The sequence below is a fragment of the Fistularia commersonii genome, chromosome 21 (genome assembly GCF_037954325.1).
Source record: "Fistularia commersonii isolate RoL2024-O1a breed Wild chromosome 21, RoL_Fcom_v1.0, whole genome shotgun sequence".
In the NCBI taxonomy this organism is placed as follows: Eukaryota; Metazoa; Chordata; class Actinopteri; order Syngnathiformes; family Fistulariidae; genus Fistularia; species Fistularia commersonii.
In genome coordinates, this window is record NC_141304.1 from 16,700,591 (window position 1) to 16,721,361 (window position 20,771).

The 20,771-nt window shown below is 50.8% G+C and overlaps 1 protein-coding gene across 5 annotated transcripts; it reads left to right on the forward strand.

Moving 5' to 3' along the window:
- Positions 1 to 656: 656 nt before the first annotated feature.
- Positions 657 to 18,675, forward strand: elmo2 (engulfment and cell motility 2). 5 transcript variants are annotated; one of them, XR_015107805.1, is made up of 24 exons: positions 657 to 1,115; positions 5,503 to 5,572; positions 6,007 to 6,104; positions 6,313 to 6,353; positions 6,917 to 6,989; positions 7,063 to 7,113; positions 7,312 to 7,481; positions 7,698 to 7,797; positions 8,858 to 9,009; positions 10,504 to 10,582; positions 11,853 to 11,888; positions 12,099 to 12,149; positions 12,643 to 12,765; positions 12,962 to 13,081; positions 13,221 to 13,325; positions 13,391 to 13,499; positions 13,592 to 13,728; positions 14,165 to 14,328; positions 14,687 to 14,799; positions 14,879 to 14,986; positions 15,095 to 15,177; positions 15,251 to 15,328; positions 16,290 to 17,707; positions 17,823 to 18,675. XR_015107805.1 is itself a non-coding variant. In XM_086168750.1 (24 exons), exons 3-23 carry the CDS (start codon positions 6,027 to 6,029, stop codon positions 16,488 to 16,490), a joined length of 2,172 nt encoding a protein of 723 aa, XP_086024876.1. In that variant the 5' UTR covers positions 657 to 1,115; positions 5,503 to 5,572; positions 6,007 to 6,026; the 3' UTR covers position 16,491; positions 17,823 to 18,675. The 5 variants fall into 5 exon arrangements, 4 of the variants coding, with proteins under 4 accessions (XP_086024876.1, XP_086024877.1, XP_086024878.1 ...); XM_086168750.1 differs by having other exon boundaries at positions 16,290 to 16,491; XM_086168751.1 differs by having other exon boundaries at positions 8,858 to 9,003; positions 16,290 to 18,675.
- The last annotated feature ends 2,096 nt before the right edge of the window (positions 18,676 to 20,771 follow it).

Consider the following 20,771-nt stretch of genomic DNA (forward strand, 5'->3'; position numbering starts at 1 on the left):
ACAAATCCGAATATTTAAAAGCTTCAAGGTATTCAGCCATTCTTCATGGGGGGTGGACATGGACCAGTCAGCTGTTAATCAGTGCCCTACAGAGACAGGTATGTATGTTATCCAACCGTCCTCTTTGAGTGTCTTATTAAAGGGTAGCAGGGAAGAGGTTTGACTGGCTTGCATCATCACCCTGTAGAAATACACTCCTATTTTCAAAGGTGAATGCTCAAAATCACTGGTTGCTTTGTGTGTGTGAGTGTATTTTGGCTTCAGTGGTATTGTCAATGATCTTCCGACCCCTGTGTTCTAACCCATCTCTAGCAAGCGCCCTCAACGGGGCAGTAGCCGGAAGAACAAAAGTATAGGATTTTGTATTATTTGCTAAAATAATCTTTATAGTCCGGCGGATTTACTTGGCAGCAGGTAATGCTTTTGAAGGGGTTGAAGCATCACTGAATACTTTTCCAACAGTTTTCCCTGCAGTATTTCTGTGTTTATGTTGCTGGAAAATGTTTAGATCAATGCCTTTTAGGAAACAATTATTGTAAAAAAAAACAAAAAACGGTTCCGGGGACGCGCCGCCACGGACCGTGATCCTCTGCGTGGCCCCGGGCCGGTGGCTGAACCTCGGCAGCACACGGTCCCGCCTACAAGGCGTGGAAGTGCCCCTCCGCCTCACGAAGAGTTCCGGGGTGAGACGAAGCAACGAGACTGTGGAAGTCCCCGCCACGGGCTGCCTGACACCGACGGTAGAGACCTCCGCTTCCTCCGGCGACCGCGGGGAGCCACCGTGAGCCTTCAGCGTCCTGTGACCGGAGACCGGGTGCATGATGCTCGGGGAGCCGACCGAGACTCAGTAGACCGCGCAGGTAGCTCTTTCCGCTCAGCACCGATCGCCTCTCCCGCCGGAGTCCCGCCGAGATCAAGCCTCACGACCGAGCGATTCCCGCGGAGGATTCCGACCGCCGGGCTCCATCTAAGCACAATAGCCCCCCGCCCCCGGCCCCCGGCCCGGTCAATGACGACAGCAGCCGCCGGGCCTGGATCCGCGGATTCACGGTGATCGCGGCTTCGCACCGGAGAGACCGGGAGCGGACCTTCAGGAGGACCGCCGCTGTCTTGAGGTATTTACGCCGGGAAGAAGCGCCGATCGACCGGGTCGCTTGTTCGGATCCCCTGGTCAAAAGAAGTCCGTCCAGTCGTCACGTTTTCACTGTGTTGTTTTATTTTTTATTCTGCGTGACCGTGAAGCGGGACGTGCGTCGTAGTGGATTGTCCATCCGGTACCGGGGCACGTCTCAACCCCCGTTCTCGGTCGCCGTTCTCCCAACGGAGGCGACGCCGCCGAGCAGCTGACCCGAACGTAGGGCGGAATTGTGGCACTGGGGAGCGGAGCGGAGCGGGCCGGGCCGGGCCGGGCCGGAGTCGGGCGCCCGGGCCGGGCCGGGAACGGAGCTGGACCCCGGGCCGGACCCGCCGCTCCTCCCCCTTGCTCCCCCCGCGGCTCAGGACTGGGCCGAGTCCGGCTCAGGTGTCCGGACTCGGCCCGGGGATCGGACGGACTCCGGCCATGGCCGTAGCCGCGGGGGGAGCAGGGGTGAGGGGCGGCGGGTGTGCGGGGGTCGGGGTTCACCGGGGACGTGACGGAAGCCCGGAGCACATTATGGGATTTCTGTCTCGGGCTCGAAACCCGCTGTTGCTAAGCTACGGAGCGCGTGCACCCGGCCAAATGTGGCGGCTTCAGTCGGTCAACTTCCGTTTAGTGCAACACCACTTCCGGTCACATGGGCGGGGCGCTGAGCTGATACAAACAAACAAACAAACAAACAAACTTATAAACCAACCAACCCTCATCTACCGTTTACAGCCTTCTACCCCTTGAAATTCTAAAAACAACCCCCAGCCTGTAGCTCAAACACACACTGTGGGTGTGAGTGAGTGTGAGAGAGAGGTTTAATTTCTAATTTTAATTTGTGCCTAGGTGATGTCTGCACTTTTGTGTAACTTTTTAAACGACCACTCATTCTTCACCTGTTGGAGAAGTTGATGCTAGAACAAAGTAATCGTTCAATCCGCCCAAGGCGAACCCGTTGACTGATAATCAGCAGAGGAGGAAAACTGACTGAATCTCAAATGCCCTTTCAAACAGTTTGAGTTGTTCCACGGCTTGGTTTGAAATCTGTTTAGAAAGGTTTGAACTGGTTGAAATTCAGGCATGTGGTGGAAAAACAAATAAATAAATGTCCGCTGGCTGTTTTATTCTTTTACCAGAGGAATTTTGTAGCTCAACTATTCAGTGATCATTCTATCATTAGTGAACCCCGCCTCTCGGCCAATAGCCCAGGTGGGCTCCGGCACCCCAGCGACCTGCTCACACGACAGGTAGCAGAGATAGCGAACGAACAAATGAATGATGATCAAGGCATTAGTAGAACAGAGTCCAAATCTAACATTTTAAGGGGCATCACTGCCGCCTAATGGACCACCACGCTTTGCCATGGCTGAGGCAGATGAATACAAATAAGAGGGTGAAAATGAACATTTCCAGCCCTGTCAGGAGGAGAACCAGCTCTGCAGCAGGGCGACCTCAGGATTGCCCCCTCACCCTCCGACACACACACACACACACAATGTGAGGGACATTTTCTGAGAAGTCAGATGGACGTGTTCACTGCTATTCTGGAGCGCACATCATTTGTTGCAGGCAATGTTTATCCTTTTTTAGCCCCCTGATTGTCTCTGAAGACGAGAGGTGAGGAACATGATCCTGGGGTTCAGCGCCTCCAGATGAAAGGCTTCAGACTTGCTTTATTTATCCCTTGGACAGCAGGAATTTGTGTTCAGACGGAGTTGTCATCAGGGGGGGAAAACAGCTACGGCGTGCTCCATTTCATCCCTGATCCAGCGGTTACGGTGCGAGGACTCAGCGCCATCGCTGTAAAACTGGCAGGAGAACTTATTTATAGAATCAGCCAAACCACAAACTCCCCGGAAAGCAGGAGAACTTGGGCACACTGATCCTATACACCCTGTGGCACCTGGCTGTTTTAGGAGGATCCTCTTCAAATGGAGGTTTTGCTCCTCGGCAGGGAGGCAACCTGTGCTTTTTTACCACTCTTGATTCAAAGCGGAGACGGGAGAATGCCGTTTTCTTTCTGTCCGGTCACCATCACACTGTCAAAGAGCTCCTCTTTCTCCCTCCATTTCACAGCAGAGGAGGTTCCCACGCTGTGGTTGTATCTTTTTTCCTGATCTGTGTTGGCAGTGTATTTATGCATACTGAGGATACAGATACTGCATTATGATTGAACTCATAACTTGTCTTGGTGTAACCATAGCGATTCCCAACGTCCGGGGAAAACTAGTTTTTCCCCTTTGTTTCCTGTGATTCATCTTCACATTTTTTATAAACAATCTCTGGATTCATCCTCGTCATATCTTCTTGGAGACACTTCACCTCTCGTCCGAGTGGCTTCCAGTACTGAAGAACCTCTGATGAGAGGTGAAATGTCTTCACCAGTTCGTTATAAGATCATAGCGGGAAAACAAAAAGTCAAAGAGGAAATGTTTTTTCATGTCCGATGTTGAGGTGAGACCAATGAAGTCTTGTCAGATGATTTCAGATGCACAAGGGTTTGTTGAATAGATGTAACCCCTCTCTCCACCACCGTCCGGTGGAGGCTCTGCTCCGTGCACTCAGGGCAGAAAGGAAAACAGAAGAGCTGCGTTCTTCTGTCTCGAAATCTACATTTGGTTCTTTTGTCCTGTATTGTGAGAATGTTGCAGGCACAGAAGCCTAAATAATGCAGGAACTGGGAAATGAGTTTTCCTGCATTAATGCAATCTCCTTGATATCGAGGGCCGCTCAGAGGTGGAAAACTCCACCCGATTGCGTTCAGAATTTATACTGCCATGGAAGAAAACAGAGATGCTGGGTTACGGTTTTCCAGACTTTTTGGACAATGAAATTTTAGCCAAAAAGTTTTGAAAAAGTAATTAGAAGTTGCTTCTCTAGTACAGTGGTTCACTTAAGCTGGCTGGAGGACAATCCCTGCTGATTCATAATAATTACCGGTAACCAATTCACTGTTTATTTATCATTAAACGGTGTGTGTGTGTGCGTGCACGCAAGCACATTTCACACTGGTTGGCGGTTTGTTGAATACAATGTTGGAACGCCTCTCCATGTTCTGCCCTTGCCTGCATGGGTTCTCCGCACAGTCAGCAGGTCCATTGAAGACTCAATACTTTTTAGGTTGAAATGAGAGGGTGAAAGTCTCCATGTGTGGCCCAGTGATTGACAGCTGACCGGTGCCGCTTAGACCCGCCCCCAGGGTGATCTGAGATGGTTTCCAGAGGAATAAATACTCAAACTGCCTCGATGAAAGCTCAATATGAGGTCCTCGTGATGAGAGGACTAAATGCAGAGCTTTTATAGGACCTAATCATATATATCAGAGGAACAGCACATGTTAGATGTTTTGGAGGGAAGGTCAGAGAAGCCAGACGGAGATGGTTGGGTCATGGACAGAGGAGGGATAGAGAATATATTGGTAGACGGATGCTGGAATTGGAGCTGCCAGGCAGGAGGTCTGGAGGAAGACCAAAGAGAAGATTGATGGACGTAGTGCGAGAAGATATGAAGGTAGTTGGTGTGAGAGAGGAGGATCCAGAGAATAGGGTTAGATGGAGAAAGTGGATTTGCTGTGGCGACACCTGAAGGGAAAAGTCGAAAGGAGAGGAAGAAGATCAAATTCCGGGAAATGAAGAAGTGAGAGTTTCATCTGAAAGTGATGGCAGAGTCAGCCGCTAAAGCAGAGCTGCTCTTGAACAACAATCTGAACAGAACCATGGCAACGACCTCTGGATCTGTGAGTGCGTCTCTCCATCTCCAAGAGATGGGCTCTCCGTCCTGAATTCTAAATGTGAATGGTGTGAGGGAGAGTGAATGACTCGTCCCCCGAGGCCAAGGCCTGATGTGATTATTAGCTGGCGGCGGGCGGCACAGTCACCGCAGGATGTGGTTGCAGGGACGGGTCTGCTGCTTGTTCAACTCCGTTTCAGTTCCTGATCCATCTAGAATGTGAAAACTGTTTGCGGGTTCAAAGCCATGGAGGCGTTGATGAAAGTGGCCTCAGTGGGGATCAACGCCCAGCTAACACTGGGAAGGGGGCGGGGCTTACCCTGGACCTGTAGGTCAGAGCGGAACTGAATATAAGGTGGAAAGTAGCTATTCCTGTATGTGACTAATACTCTGACAACATCAGGTAACCGTGCTCAGGGAGATATGCCCAGCAGACCCTGTAAAAAGAATATGTACTGTGTGCTGTGCGTGCGTGCGTGCGTGCGTGCGGTTTTGTGAGACAAGAGCTCTTATAGATCTGTTCACTGGGAGATTCAGTTAGGAGAGAAAACTCTGCAATGGGAAGAAACTGTTTTTGGAGGAAAAATAGGTTTTGCCTTGCTGTAACGTGTGTGTGTGTGTGTGTGTGTGTGTGTGTGTGTTCCCAGGGGAGCTGACAGTGCGGGTAATACACACGAGCTGTGAGAGGGAGGTACCTCGTCCAGACGTCTACATCAGGTATGCATTGCTACTTGTCGTCGTGTGATTGTCTGATGCAGACCGACACCAACCTTCCCTGAGAGCAAAGAGGATCGGGCTCAGACGTGTTCATTATGGCCTGTAGTTGCATCTCCAGAATCGGGCAATCTGAGCCGTATGATCCAAAGCCATCTGGTCTTCTGGAAGATGCAGACCATTCTGTAATCACCAGCTTCACAAGAACCCAGTTCCAGGTCTGAAGAGCCTCAACGTGTCAGCAGAGAGACGCCGGGTTGTTGGAGGGCAGGTCACTCAGACAAGGCGTGCGAAGCAGACGCAGTCGCCCTTTAACCCACAGCAGTCAGAGCAGCAGCTCAGGCGGCGCCGCCACCGCGCCGTCGATCTCCAAGTCTGAATTTGACGCTTGGGATGAACCTCGGACCATTTTGGTTTTAACACACTCTCGCCTCCAGGGTCCTGCAGAACCAGAGCCATGCCGCCCCCCGCTGACATCGTGAAGGTGGCCATTGAGTGGCCCGGCGCCAACGCTCAGTTGATCGAGATGGACCAGGTGGGTACGCGTGTGCGAGTGAGTGAGAAGATGATTCTGCTCCAGACTGAACACGTAAAGTGATTCCAGAAAGTCTGTCTGCGGATAAGAGTGATGAAAAGCGAAGAGATGAATAATAGGCTGTTCATTGTTTTATTCCAGTTCTTTTTTTTTTTGCTCTCGTTCATTCGCAAAGTCCACCAGAAGCAGTTTCTCTTCTGTGTTGCAGAAACGACCTCTGACCTCCATCATCCGAGAAGTGTGTGACGGGTAAGCCTCTCCTCTGCGCGACCTGTAGTCCTGAACATTTGCCAGTGCTCATATTGGGGCTCGAGGTCCTGAAACCTACGCTGACACTCAGACCTGCCGACACTAAAGGTGCCTCCTGAGAGGAGGAAGCTGCAGGCGCTGGGTAAGCGTGAGGGTGTCGCCTGGTCTGATTCCCGAAGCCAACAGTTTGTTCCATTATTAATGCAATGGAGGAGCAAATGATGGGCTGTGAAGAGGGATCCGGCAGCGGTGAAGATGCTGTCGACCTCTCGCTGCACCCAGGATACAATGTTGTTTTCAGGCCGTGATTCTGGCCGCGGTGACCAGGCGCCGCCATCGCCTCGCCCGAACATACCCGCCTCCTCCTTTTCCGTTCCGAAAGTGAAGATAGCCGTATGGAGTCGATGCCCACATGGTGCTTCTGCCTCCCACCCGTGAACGCAGCGCCACTGACCTTCTGTACCTTTTTGTCCGCACAAACTTGAGTCTGTCGTTGAAGGCGTCCCCGGAGCGATGGCGCAGACGAACGGCGTTCTAATCAGGCCGTGTCTCCCGATCCCCAGCTGGTCTTTGTCAGGCTCGGAGCAGTTTGCGCTGCGTTATGCCGACGGGCCACAGCTCTACATCACCGAGCAGGTGAGCAGCTTTTTGCTGTGACCGTGACGCCGGACGTGAACGCACAGCGTGGTGACGTCTCCTGTCCACTTAGGGCCGCGGCGAGATAAAGAACGGGACGATACTTCGATTGGCCATTTCCCCGGTAAGTCCCTTTTGGCCGTTTTTCTCCACTGCTGTCTTGGTATCTTACATGTTGTGAAGCCAACGACCTCCGTCAGTTCACAGAAGTAGATAGTCCAGGACAGAGTGTTACGTTCGGTTTCCGATATGTTCGCGGCGGTGAATTTCAGAGCGATTGTGTCCCACTCAGCGGAGTCGGTGTGCTTGTTTTTGCCAACAGGCTCGCGCCGCCCGTCAGCTCCTGGAGAGGATCCAGTCCCACGGTATTGACGCTCGCCTGGAGGCTCTGAAGGAGCTGGCCAAGCTGTCAGCGGACCCAACCTTTGCCACGGAGTTCATCAACATGGAGGGAATTGGGACGCTTGCCCGCCTTGTGGAGAGCGGCACACAGTAAGAGCCTGCTTCCGGTTCTTCTGCTTTCAGGGTTTTTCCCACACTGACATCATACAGCTTGTGTGCGTGCGCACCTGGAATTTTAAAGCGGAGGCCCAGAGTCGGCCCCCGCCTTTTGGCGGGCGAGGCCCGGAGCCGACTCTGAGTCCGAAACTTGATATATCCCTTTGGCTTTAACGTGTAGTCAGATCAGATTGTTTGTTCTTCCTTCAGCTTCGGGGAAATGCTGGCGTTCACTCTCACTGCGTTCCTGGAGCTCATGGATCACGGGATCGTGTCGTGGGATCTGATCTCGCTCTCCTTCATCAAACAGGTGCCACAGTCCAAAGCTTTCAAAAAGGATTGCGGTTCTCTCGCCACTCTTTGTGTTCCCACTCTTTTATCTAACTTTATTTGACATTTCATTCCAACTCCATGCCGGGGATGAGTGGGTGCAGTCGCTTAGCAACTCTGAGTTCTCTGGCGGTTGGCGTGACCCCGTGGGCCTTCAGCCATCAATTATTTAATTAATTGAGTCACAGCCGCTGAACTCGGCCAGGCAGAGTTCGGCCTTGTTCAAGCGTTTCCGTCTTTCCTTTCACAGCCTGTGAAAAACACCTTTGCTGCGTGAAAGCAGTCGTCTCAGGTGCTGCTCGCCTCCTGGCTCCAGAGCACTGGAGAAAAGGGTTTTGTTTTTCATTGGGAATAAAGTTTGCGGGGATGCGGGGGCGACACACCCTCTTCAAAGATGGCCTCCATACTAGAGTAAGGCTTGTGACATGTAATCAGGAGCCTGGTCTCAGAAACCTTAATTTCCTGACCCAGAACAAGGTTTGAGTCCGCCTGGGTTGCCCATCGCAGACCAGAGACACGCTGGAGGTCAACTGAAGACTCTGCGTAGATGACTGAGTGAAGCAGGATGATAACGTGGATTGTGCTGTTCATCCAAACCTGCATCGAGGTTCTCAGCAGTTACATGTTGGGTTTTTGCTTCCCATCAGACTTCATACGAAGAGAGATTGTTTTTTTTAGCACAGGCGCAAACCTGAAACGACCAAACTTCCATTTAATGACAAAAGATTCAAATGTCCTTTTTTCTTTTTTTGCTCAGTTTCCCATCACCATGCTAACAGCCATCTAAAAGAGTGAAGCTGTGCCACTGAATACATTTCCGTAAACCATGCTTTTATTGAACAGGGTTAAAAAGGTTTACAGACAGGAGAACCTTAAAGCTGTAACAGCTTTAAAAATCTGACTAAAATGTTTGCGTTCCTGCTGCGAGGGTGGCGAAGAATCCTCAGGCCGCCAACTCGGCGGAATGCAGTCCTTAAAGGCCATTGGTGAGGAAGAGAAGGCTCTCTGATCGCCGTTGCTCTTCCTCTCCCTCCCCGCAGATCGCAGGCTATGTGAACCAGCCCATGGTGGACGTGTCCATCCTGCAGCGCTCACTAGCCATCTTGGAGAGCATGGTGCTGAACAGCCACAGCCTCTACCACCGCGTGGCCCAGGAGATCACCGTGGGACAGCTCATCGGACACCTGCAAGTGTGAGCACACACACACGCACAGGGGCTTCCTGCACTCTGACCCGGGGCGAAGGGGCGGATCACTGATCATCCTGGTTCCGGCGGCGAGGATGCGATCAGTATTCCGCATCTAATCGTGACCTCCCGACGGGGGTGGGGGGGGGGGGGGGGTGGGGTGGGATTGACAGGTCCTCTGTCTGTCCGTCAGTCTGTCCCGTCCTTTGTTTCCTCCTAGTGAGTGTTTTAAACTCTGTAAGTCCTGGGATTTCTTGCGGCACGAGACGTAAACTACGACCGGATGCTGTTGGTGTCGCCGTGAAATTCATTCATTCATTCATTCTGCAGTCATGGTTGCACGGGTATGTTTGGACCAGAGGTGAGGTTCAACCTGAACCGGTCAGTCACAGTGCCACATATCGAGACATCCAACCATTCCCCTCATCATTCACACGTCTCCAGTGACCCCCCTGCATGTTTTTGGACTGTTGGAGGAATGCCCCGCAGACACGGGCAGAACATGGAGACTCCATGCAGAAAGGCCCTCTGGGACGCCAATCAGGGACCTTCTTGCTGTGAGGCAGAAGTGCGAGAACGTTCGACAGCAGAGCCCAGTCTGGACTTGGAGGTGCTCCACTGAATGGAAAAGGGGCAAATAAGAAGCCAATTATATCTTTTTATTTAATTCTTTAGAGTTGTAATTGTCCAGGAGGACGTTCCTATTGCTCTGTGCCTCTACTGTCTGCAGACACGGGACCTTTCAAATCCAAGATTAAGCCCCGACCTGCCAAGAACCAAAGGCTAGGGGAACACAGCAGGCACTGCCCAAACCAGATCCTGTTGAATGTCATGGCGTGAAGTGGTCACCTTTGCTCCAAACATCACGAGAACGCCATAAAGCCAGCGGAAAAGGAATATTTATCAGGGTATACTGTGAGAACATGCTCTCAGAAGGTCTGTGTTAGGAACATGGGCTTCTGCCTCCTCCCTCTCCGGAGAAGAGTGAAGGCTTTTCCGGACAGTCAAAGGGCCAATCAGCCGCCCTTTGCCGATTCCATTACCTGAACCTGTTAGAGCTTTCGTAATGATGAGATCCGGAGAGGGTAAGTTGTCTCGAAGCACACTAGATTCCACCCCCTGAAGTCCTGCTTGTTCGGAGATCAGCTTTGGAGGCTACAATGTAGGAGAGGGAGTCTGAATCTGGTCTCCATCAGTCTCTGCTGTCGGGATCCAGATATCCTTTCACATCCATCCCCTGCTCCTCTCTGGTCTGCTCTGGAGAACCTTCTCACTATCAAATGGCGACGGGCCGTGACATTGTGAGCTCTGTGACGACGCTGTTCCTCCTCCTGTAGATGAGAAGGACACCAAGCAGGCCTATACGATCATCTCTCCCTGCAGGCTGCCCACCCAATGCAGGCGTGTGGATCCGAGAGTTATAGATTTTTAGTTTTTGTTTTTAGGTTTGGAGAGCAATATGCTTCTAACTGCTTCTTCTGTGGCTTGACACCCCTTCAGGTCAAACCAGGAGATCCAGACCTACGCCATCGCCCTCATCAACGCTCTTTTCTTGAAGGCGCCGGAGGACAGGAGGCAGGTCAGTGAGCGCCGCCCGGGAGGAGAACATGGGTCGGGCAGGCAGATCTGGAGATCCGATCGGGGCTCTGACGACATCTAAAGAAAGCCCTCAGTGGATTGTCTCCATGTTTCCATGCTGGTGCGGCAGATGTTTTGGCGGCTGGAGGCTAGATGTTGAATGCGTCCGCCGTTACCGGAATGTTGCTCGTTCACCACGGCACCACCTTCACTTTAAGGCCGGCGAGATGTGCGTTCTTCTTCTCTAAGAGCCTCCGGCTGTGGCCGAGCTGAAGGAGGTCCGGTAATCCAAGTGCAGCGGGCAAAGGGCCGCCATACGCTTCAGTGCGCATGTTCCAACGCAAAGAGTGACTTGCTGAAGCGTGGCTTTGACACTCCATGGTTGCCTCTGAAAAGTATTTAGATTAATCAGGATTTAAGGTCCTCCTGAGGCAAAAGAAGGGGCATTCCTGCGTCCGGTAACTGATTCTCGTTTCACGTCTCCAGAGCTGCTGACTCTGAAACATGTAGAAATATGCAGGTCCCTCGCTAACCAGGTTCCATCACCAGCTGACTTCTGGGAACCCTCCTGCTATTTCTAGAGCAGAATTCAGCTCCTCAGGATGTCACAATATTGAGCAGATTTGATCTGATTTGACTCTCTGCTGATGATATTTTCTCATGATCTCAAAACAATCCAGTGGATGATCGGCAACTTAACAACAATCTCCCAATTCTCTGAAACTGAACAGAAATATGGCGCTTACGTGCAGTCCCCCGTATTAGCATCTCTTTAGATGGCATGCCCAAAAATAACGAGTCAGTTCAAATAGCGGTACCACCTGCCTCGCTCCGGGGTAAGAAGACCCGAAGATCTGCAGCGAGACCTTCCAGAAATCATCTAGTCGGCCTCCCCTCGACTTGAGCAGCTGATTCCTGCCTCCTGGAGGAAGCCTGCTCAAACTGGAATATTTATAATGAGATTTCCGTCACTAAAAACCAGGCAAGGAGAGACAGCGTACATAAAGCACATGATTGGCAGGTCCGTCTTTGGTTATATAACTATCTGTGCATTACAATAATTCCCTGAGTAGTCCGACGAAGGCGGCAGGATCAGGTTCTTCTCCAGCGTGTGAGGGAGACGTGGTGGACGCCTCCTTCAGGCCTCAGGCCCTTCCATTTTCATTGTCGTTGTGTGCCGTGCTGATGGTTTCCCTGTATCTCATGGTCCGTGTGTGTACTTTTTGTTTCCATCCACGTACATCCACGCCCCTCCCCCGCTCCACCTGTAGGAGGACTATACTAACCCCATGGAGCAGCACCTCACAGTGAGTACACGTCCGCGAGCGTCCACCCCCCCCCCCCCCGCCTCCCATCTCCTCCTTTTAGTTAGCACTGCCCAACCTCTTTAAATGGATGAATGGATCATCTCGCCTCTGCAGCAGACACCAAACACTGGTCAAGTGTCAGATGTTCCTCTAGGTGTTCAACCAGAAGCTCCAGTAACTGAACTAATGCATTTGTTTTCTCGCCCTCAGGAAATGGCGAGCACTTTTGCCCAGAAACACCTGCGATCTATCATCCTCAATGTGAGTACAGACACTGGAATGCCAGACTCAACGTGTTTTTAGATGTTTCATCACCGCTTAAATGATCAGGCGTGAGACGGAGGGGGAACTGTTGAAGTTTTGTAAATATCTGAGCAAATGCACCAAAGCATATTGGTTCCGACATCAGGGATGTTTGCTCAGCAGTCTGCGGGACTGCCCTCCCTGGCTCAAGGTCTAAGCTGCTCTGCAGCGGGTCTTTTGTTATTTCATGCGGCTGTTACGGCGACGGCCACGTCTGCGCTGTGATTCTCTATGAGGCTGTGACTTTATCTTCTCATCCTTTCGGCCGCTTACAGTGAGCAGAGTTCATGAGAACACGCTGAGGTTCTGAGCGGCAAAGGAGCAAACGCAGAGCGGGCCGAGGCAGCGACGGCAATGGCGCGAGCCCTAGGCTTTCATCATCATTTATTGTGCCGCTGCAGTCGTCTCAGACTCGTGGCTCCGTCTAAAACCGGGGTCTGTCTCCCCCCAGCATGTCATCCGAGGAAACCGACCAATCAAAGCAGAGATGGCCCATCAGCTGTACGTGCTGCAGGTGCTGACCTTCAACCTTTTGGAAGAACGGATGATGACCAAAATGGACCCTAATGACCAGGTGAAGATCAGCCCTTTCTCCCCACAGTCGTCCATATCCCCTGTGTGCGTGTGAGCTGTGTTTCTGCTGAAGGCCAGAATGTATTTAACTGAAACTTGAACTGCTCGAATCAAGCCGTTTTTTGGCTTACTTGGTTCTCCGCGCGACGTTGAACGCGGGGTGCACTCTGTGACCATTTGTGTTTGCTGCGTCTCAGGCCCAGAGAGACGTCATCTTCGAACTGCGCAGGATCGCCTTCGACGGGGAGAACGACCCCACGGGCACGGAGAAGAGAAAGGCCATGTACACCAAGGACTACAAGATGCTCGGCTTCACCGTCAGTTTTCTGCAGGATTCAGTTCACTGCTGGAAATGCGTCATCTATAGAGACGAACTTGGGAGTATGAACTGTGTGTGTGTGTGTGTGTGTGTGTGTGTGTGTGTGCGCGTGTGCGTATTATTTTCTAATATGGTAGAACCACGTGAACCCTGCTATGGACTTCACGCAGACGCCCCCGGGGATGCTGGCGTTGGACAACATGCTGTACCTGGCCAAGGTGCACCAGGACACCTACATCCGGGTGAGTGTTTGCCTTCGGTCGAAAGGCTCGTCGACGGGTGTCTAACGTCTCTTTGCTGGTGGCAGATCGTCCTGGAAAACAGCAGCCGCGAGGACAAGCACGAATGTCCCTTCGGTCGATGCGCCATCGAGCTGACGCGTATGCTGTGCGAGATACTTCAGGTCGGGGAGCTGCGTAAGTTCTCGTGGTGGAAACCGTTCATCGTGCAGGTTCTTCCATGTGAGCGTGGCATGTATTTATTTACATCTGTTTGTTTATTTTACAAGCTAACGAGGGCTGCAACGACTACCACCCCATGTTCTTCACACACGACCGTGCCTGGGAGGAGTTCTTCTGCGTCTGTATCCAGCTGCTCAACAAAACCTGGAAGGAGATGAGGGCCACCGCAGAGGACTTCAACAAGGTCTGGGATTAAAGTGCTCGGTGTTGCTGCCGTTGTCTCTGCACGGTGTCCTTCAGCAAGGAGCATTTCTCTGTCTGAGGGGATCCAAAGGAATCACCTGGACACCAGGTGGATTCCAGGTCCGTCTTTCTTCTAGAAGAATCTCTGCGATTCTCCATCAAGTGAACAGAAAGTCTCTGGACTCCGGACACAGATTTTAGGGGATCAGCGCTTGAACCGGTTGTTTTACTCAAAGCAGAAAGCTGAGGAGCTTCAGCTGTACGACTCTTTGCTCCACTGAACCTGTAAGAAACACTCTGAAGCTTCGGGTTGTCCTTACTTCGGCCTCTCGGTGACTCAGAGGTTGAAGGTGTCTCAGAGCAAAAAGCAGGTCAGCCGAAGGACAATCACAAAAAGGCCAAAGAATGACTGAAGATCTACCCCTGCGTGTGTCCAGGTGATGCAGGTGGTCCGAGAGCAGATCACCAGGGCTCTGGCCATGAAGCCCTCGTCACTGGACCAGCTGAAGAACAAGCTGCGAGGCCTCAGCTACTCCGAGATTCTGCGTCTGCGGCAGTCTGAAAGGATGAGCCAAGACGACTTCCAGTCTCCACCGATCATGTCAGTGGGTCCTACGAGCGTCCTTCAGAGCACAGACCGTAGACGGTGCTCAGTTTCGATGCCTGTGGAGGAAAATGACGTGGTTTTATTTTTCAGGATCAGAACAAAAGACTGGTTTCAGGGTTTTCCCTGATTTTTATTAAGAATAAGAAGAAGAACAACTCTATTTATCCCGAAGGAAATTGTAGTGAAACACAGCTCACACGCACACAGTAGTTACAAGAAAAATTTCACAATAATACGGTCAGAAGCATCCACGTGTAGCATCCTCCTCATTAGAGAGGACCTCATGGTCTCAGGATGAAATCCACTTGTGAGGAAGGTGAAGACCCCGGCCTGATACTCTTTGTGTTTCCAGTGAGCTTCGGGAGAGGATCCAGCCAGAGATCCTGGAGCTCATCAAGCAGCAGCGTCTCAACCGTCTGTGCGAGGGAAGCTGCTTTCGGAAGCTGGGGAACCGGCGAAGGCAAGGTGTGGTCTCCGTCCGTCTCCGTGCGTCTCTGGCCGAGGCCGAACCTGGTCCTCAACAAGGCTCCTCTCTCTGCCCCAGAGAAATTCTGGTTCTGCAGACTCTCTCTGAATCACAAGGTGCTGCACTACGGGGATCTGGAGGAGTCCCCCCAGGGGGAGGTGCCCTTCGAGCTCCTCAGTGACAAGAGTAAGGAATATCAGCGCTTCATAGCGTTTCATCTGCACGCTTCTGACCTCCTGAGGAGACATCCCAGAGTCACGGCTGCGCGCCCGTCAATCTTTGACCTTGTCTCAGTCCCAGTTTCAGACATCAAGTCGGTGGTGACGGGGAAGGACTGCCCTCACATGAAGGAGAAAAGTGCTCTGAAGCAAAACAAGGTGATGTTTCCTTCTCGCCCCGGTTTCATGTCAGCAGCCCTCCGTCTTCATGGGTTTGATCTGCTCCTTCCAGGAGGTTCTGGAGCTGGCCTTCTCTGTCCTCTACGACCCCGATGAGACACTCAACTTTGTCGCGCCCAACAAGTACGAGGTAAGGAGCTGCTCGTGGGTGGTATCATCTTAGAGATGTGGCAGGGAGACCAAACCTGACAGACAACCAGGAAATGATTAGAGATGTTTGAACCGAGTTCTTCATTTCATGAAATGCATTGAAGCCCACATGGAAGCCGTGGACTCACCCTTGCTGGTCTCCATTCCCAGACTGCGTCCTTCCAACGGGCGTCTCCGCTCAGAGCCGGAGAACAAAAATAAGGAAGTGCGTGAACGTCCAGCTCTCAGACAGGCTTTATCCACCAAGGAGCTCGAAACCAGTCGGCAACTGGATTCTTTGTGCGAAGAGTTCTCACGTTCTCGCCGTCCCTGCCTGGGTTCTCTCCAGGTTGTCCTGCCTGGGTTCTTGCCAGGTTCTCTGTCGTCCACTCACAGTCCAACCAGAGTGGAGACCCCAAACTGTCTGCAGGTGTGAATGATAGGGTGAATGCTTGTGGATCTCCATATGTGGATCAGTGATTGACAGGTGACCGGTCAAGATTAAACCCCGCCTCTTAGCCAATAACAGCAGCGATTGGCCCCAAACTCCTGGAACCGGTCCTCCCTCAACATAGATTCATGCATGTAGAAAATGAATGAATGAAGGAGTGAGTGAAAGGCAGGCCAATTCGTGACTAGTCTTCATAGTGAAGTCATACCATCCCAGCCAATCAGAAACTCAGGGAGAACAATGAGAGACCAGTTGTCTATTGTTCTGGTGATGGATTGGATGACTGACAGCTGTGTAGTAGTTGATGCTGTGGGAGGACTAGCCGTGTGTCCAGGTGCAGACAGGAAGTACAGGAGCGTGTGATTCTGCAGCTGAGGTCTGGTTGGCGATGTAGCGCCCTCTGGTGGCAAAACGCTGACCTGGCTTGGATAAACATTTGTTTGGGGACGTTGTCATGCCAATTGCTTGATTGATATTTGCACTAAACCGAGAACTGTATGTGTCTGCGCAGTACTGCATCTGGACGGATGGGCTGTGTGCGCTGCTGGGCAGAGAGATGGGCAGCGACCTGACGCGCAGTGACCTCGATACTCTGATCAGTATGGAGATGAAGCTCCGCCTCCTCGACCTTGAGAACATCACCATCCCAGAGGCGCCCCCTCCAGTGCCAAAGGAACCCAGCTCGTACAATTTTACTTACAACTACAGCTGAGGTGTGTGTTTGTGTGTGTTTGTGTGTGTGTGTGTTTGTGTGTGTGTGTGTGTGTGTGTGTGTGTGTGTGTGTGTGTGTGTGTGTGTGTGTGTGTGTGTGTGTGTGTGCGTGCGTGCGAGTGTGTCACGGGTGCCAAATACGAGACTCCAACAACCAATTGGCTTCCTTTTCAGTTTGACTGTCATTTCGTTAGATGTTTTTCTTTTTGTTGGAAAAAGGACTTGGATTTGTTCTGTGATCTGAACGCCCATGAGGATCCCATGGTTAGTTTAGCTGCGTTCCCCTGACTGGCTCCCGCGCTTTACCTCTGGTGCGGGGAAGCAGCCTGACAGCAGCGGGAACTCAACCTGCATTCTGTTGGATTGTGTTTGAATTACTGGACCGGGCACCACACAGTTTCCATGGCAACAGAGGATAAAAGGGCCTCTGTTCCAGGTTTGCTAGCTTTGCTTCGCTCGTCTCTGTCTTTCCCTCCCTGCAGCAGACGCTCAGCGAGATTGTGAGCGTGAAGCCTGAAGGTGGGTCTCCAGCTCCTCAGGGAGGCGGACGCGTGAACCCGAAGCACTGGATCGCTGCAGTTTCCAATCTAGAACGTCCCAAACTATCGTCAGTTTTACCAATTGGATCGTTTCTTTGCTTGCAGATCGATCGATCGATCGATCCGCTGATCCGGTGTCACCTCTGGTACAGAATGTCCATCAGGGCTGCGTTATATCTCCTACAGCTGGAACCATCCGATGCTCGTTCCTGTCCCAGAGCAATCGGACATCATCTAATGATCAGTCAAAGACGTTGCGTGCGTGTGTTGGATTCTAGAATGTTAGAGGTTTTTACTTAAGATGTTCTCTGGAGCTTCAGATGTCCTAAGTCTTGTGGTGGTGGCTTCTCCGGTGTCCCCACCACTGCGTCGCCTTACGCTCACTGAACAACCTGCAAGTTCGCGCTTAACTGCTAACGAATGGTCCAAGAGCACTCTGCGTCCCTTAAATGTTTTTCTTCACGCAGTGTCTGTAACCCCCCGTCACCCTTTGTGGTGGTTGGAAAAGCTTCTTCCAAGTTTGATTGTGCCATAAATGTTTACATGTTAAACACTGTTTCTGAGGAAAGCAGTGCTACAATGGTCAAGGAACAACTGCTGAGGGAGCATTTGAAGGAAACTTACATCTGCCACATTTGAACCGCAAATGTTCCACAGGACTACTTTGGGCTACTTTGGGTGAGCGCTCCAGAGCTGGTTTACCCCCGGTCATATTATGGGATGTTATTAACCATTCGTTAACTGTTAATGCAAGTATAAGTTTGTAGCTTCATACTTTGTTTTGCTCCTTTAGACTCGAATCCCATCTTTTTGAGGTGTTTATGGGCAGAAGGTGCCGAGGAGCAGCGGCGTGGGCCCGTTTGTTAAGCCGTCCCTTGTGGAGGAAGGAGCCAGATTGGACATGGCCACGAAGGTCAGGGACATCCTGGCTTGTGTTTCCTGAACACCTTTGTGGTCCTGTTCTGAGGAGGCTCTTTGCTCAGTGCTTTTAGTTTTCAACTCTGAGTACCTGAATGCTACTACTCTCTGGTATCATCATGGTCGTCATTTGAAGAACAGAAGTATATTTTTGTAAATGGCCATGCGATCTCACCCGCTGTTACGGGATGGCTTGGAACAGGCAGCCTCTTCGCTCGCCACCACGCCACACAGGAGTCGTTGGAAGTACACATCACATCGCGTTTCGCCACATTCTCCAAGTCTGATGTTTGCTTTCTGTTTGAAACTGCTGATGGTGTATGTGCCCAGGTGTCCTCCTCCGCTGGTGGGAACCCAGAGAAAACAAAAAATCCCAGCACTGTTTGTTTGTGAAAAGAAATATATTTGACATGTTTTTGGTTTAATTTTTAAACAGATATCCATGGTTTCGGTCACTTTTAAACTCTTTTAGCTGCAGTTGAAATCTGTAACTGCAAAGTGATGGCATTGCAGGCGCAGCCGTACGACACGAGGCGTTTGCATCTGGTACTCAATCACACTGCTGCGGAAAGTATTTATTTACACTTCACAGGTTGTTCTTAGTAAGAGGTAACAGCAAAAGAAACCGTAAATATGGCGTACATGTAGACAGTCGTATGTATATACAGTATTGTGCTGCCTTATTCAAAAAAATGTATGTTTTGTGTGAATAAATATAATCTAACTGCATCTGAATCCCTTTTTATTTTCCAGAAAGATCCGTGTGTGACTTTTGCTTTCAAACAAACATTCATTGTCAGCTCATTGTTGTCCGAGGTCACGGCTGCCTTTGTGACACGTCTGACGCTTCCGTGAAGTCCTTCACGCTTCAGTTGGACTTCAGCCTTCAGCTCCTCACATGAAATTCAGCAGTTGCCCATCCACCAAGGAAGAGTATTTTTTTAAAGAACCCCAAATACATAATTTAAATGAAGGTTCCCAAAACTCCCGAAAGGAAATTCCGCTTCAGGTCTTTGCAGTCGCACATCACTCACAGCAGTTCAGCAGGTTGTCAGTACAATTACAAATAGGCTGGAGGTCAGAGGAGATAAGACCACTCCGCTAAATGAAAAAAGATTTGTTTAAATGCTGAAAATAGAATTTTACGCAATGGTGTTGATGGGAATAGATGGAGGACATCAGAAGAATAATTGAGATGATCCTGTAAATCTACTGAAAGTCCTAGTCCAAGGCGATGTAATTTAAGCTAATAATAATAATAATTTATCCCTTATTAATCTCTCGTGGGGAAATTGGTTCTCTGCATTGAAGCCATCATGGAGCCTTCAAAACTAAGGGGTTGTTCACATCGATCATGTTGACAAAACGATCAGGAAGTTTATTTAGTCTCAGTCCGGAGGCCTGGTTGCAGGATGGTTGAGTCTGAAGGCCTGAAAACATCTCGAGGCCTGAAGGTCTCTGTCCTGGACGTGCCAGAGTTCCTGTTTCCATCAGAGTCTCCCGCCCACCTGGACTCATTGTCCCAACCACAACAGCCGCTCATCGTGAACACAGTTTGAAGGATAATCGGTGACCCGCTCCGCTCCGCTCCGCTCCCTGGAAGACATACGCACCTCCGGCCTTGCTCGAAAAACCTCCTCCGTTGTGAGCGCCGGCCTCCGGCCCGCACAGTTGGCTCAACCTCCACCCTCAGGGAGAAGGTACCGGAGCCTCCAGCCCGCTCCAACACACTCACCAGCAGCTTCATACACCAGGCTGCCAGGATGCTCAAGTCCCACTCTCTCACTCCCTCCACTCTGCCACCCCCCTAACCCCGCTGCCCCCCAAAACACTGAACTCTGACGATACATTGCACTATTTTGCACTGTTGCCATTTTTGCACGGTTCCTGTCATATCCATCATGCTGCTATTGTATCATACTGTATACTATATAGAGACTTTTTTATCCCTTTGAATCCACTTCATTTTCTCACCTGCTGTCGTCACGCTGCTATCGTACGCTGTTACTGACCGGTTTTCGCACCACTACTCTGTATATTCAAATTACATATATTTATACATTTCTGGTTTTATGCCAGTAACTCTATCATCCTTTCACCTCGGTACCAGTAGATTGTATCTACGTGCTCTTAACACTTTAGTTTAATGTTTATTGTGCACTTTACTGTCGATGGGGCCTTTATGATTGTTTTGTTAATTTCATGTCACTGTGTGAAAGTGAGAAACGTCTTCTCAGATTCCTCCCAGCCTGTCCAAGTATTACTTCACTGAAAGATGAACTGAAAGATCAAAAGTGTGAATGCGGCTTCTCTCAGAGACAGACAAGTGTAGAATCCTGCAGTGACTGTCGTCTGTGCGCCGCTCGTTGATGGAAGGCCAGCGCGGTACCCAAGCCATGAAAGGTTTACTGCAGCGTTGCCATGGAAACCAATGCTCAGTCTGAGTCAGTGATTAAAGGGGTGGGTGGTCCTCCAAAACTATTTTTAACCTCTAGAAGAAGAGAAACACATTTAGTTGGAAATTTACAACTTGAAAGACTGTTAACCCACACATTGTCCACAGGCAGACCCCCTCCCCCCGTTTAAAAGGAATTTAAACCAGATGTTACCGCGAGCAGGCCCAGGAGCAGGTGTCCATCCTGCACCTCCTTATGGACAGGAAGTCCACCAGAGTGAACTTTCCAGAAAAGGTGTCAGTCACAATGGTGAGCTGTACATGCCCCCCCATCATAAAGTCGGAAGAACCTTTATATCCTGTCTGTGGATAAAGAGACAGGTTGAGTTGGGCCTCCATCGAGTGGGCCATGAAAAGGTCAGCTCCTCA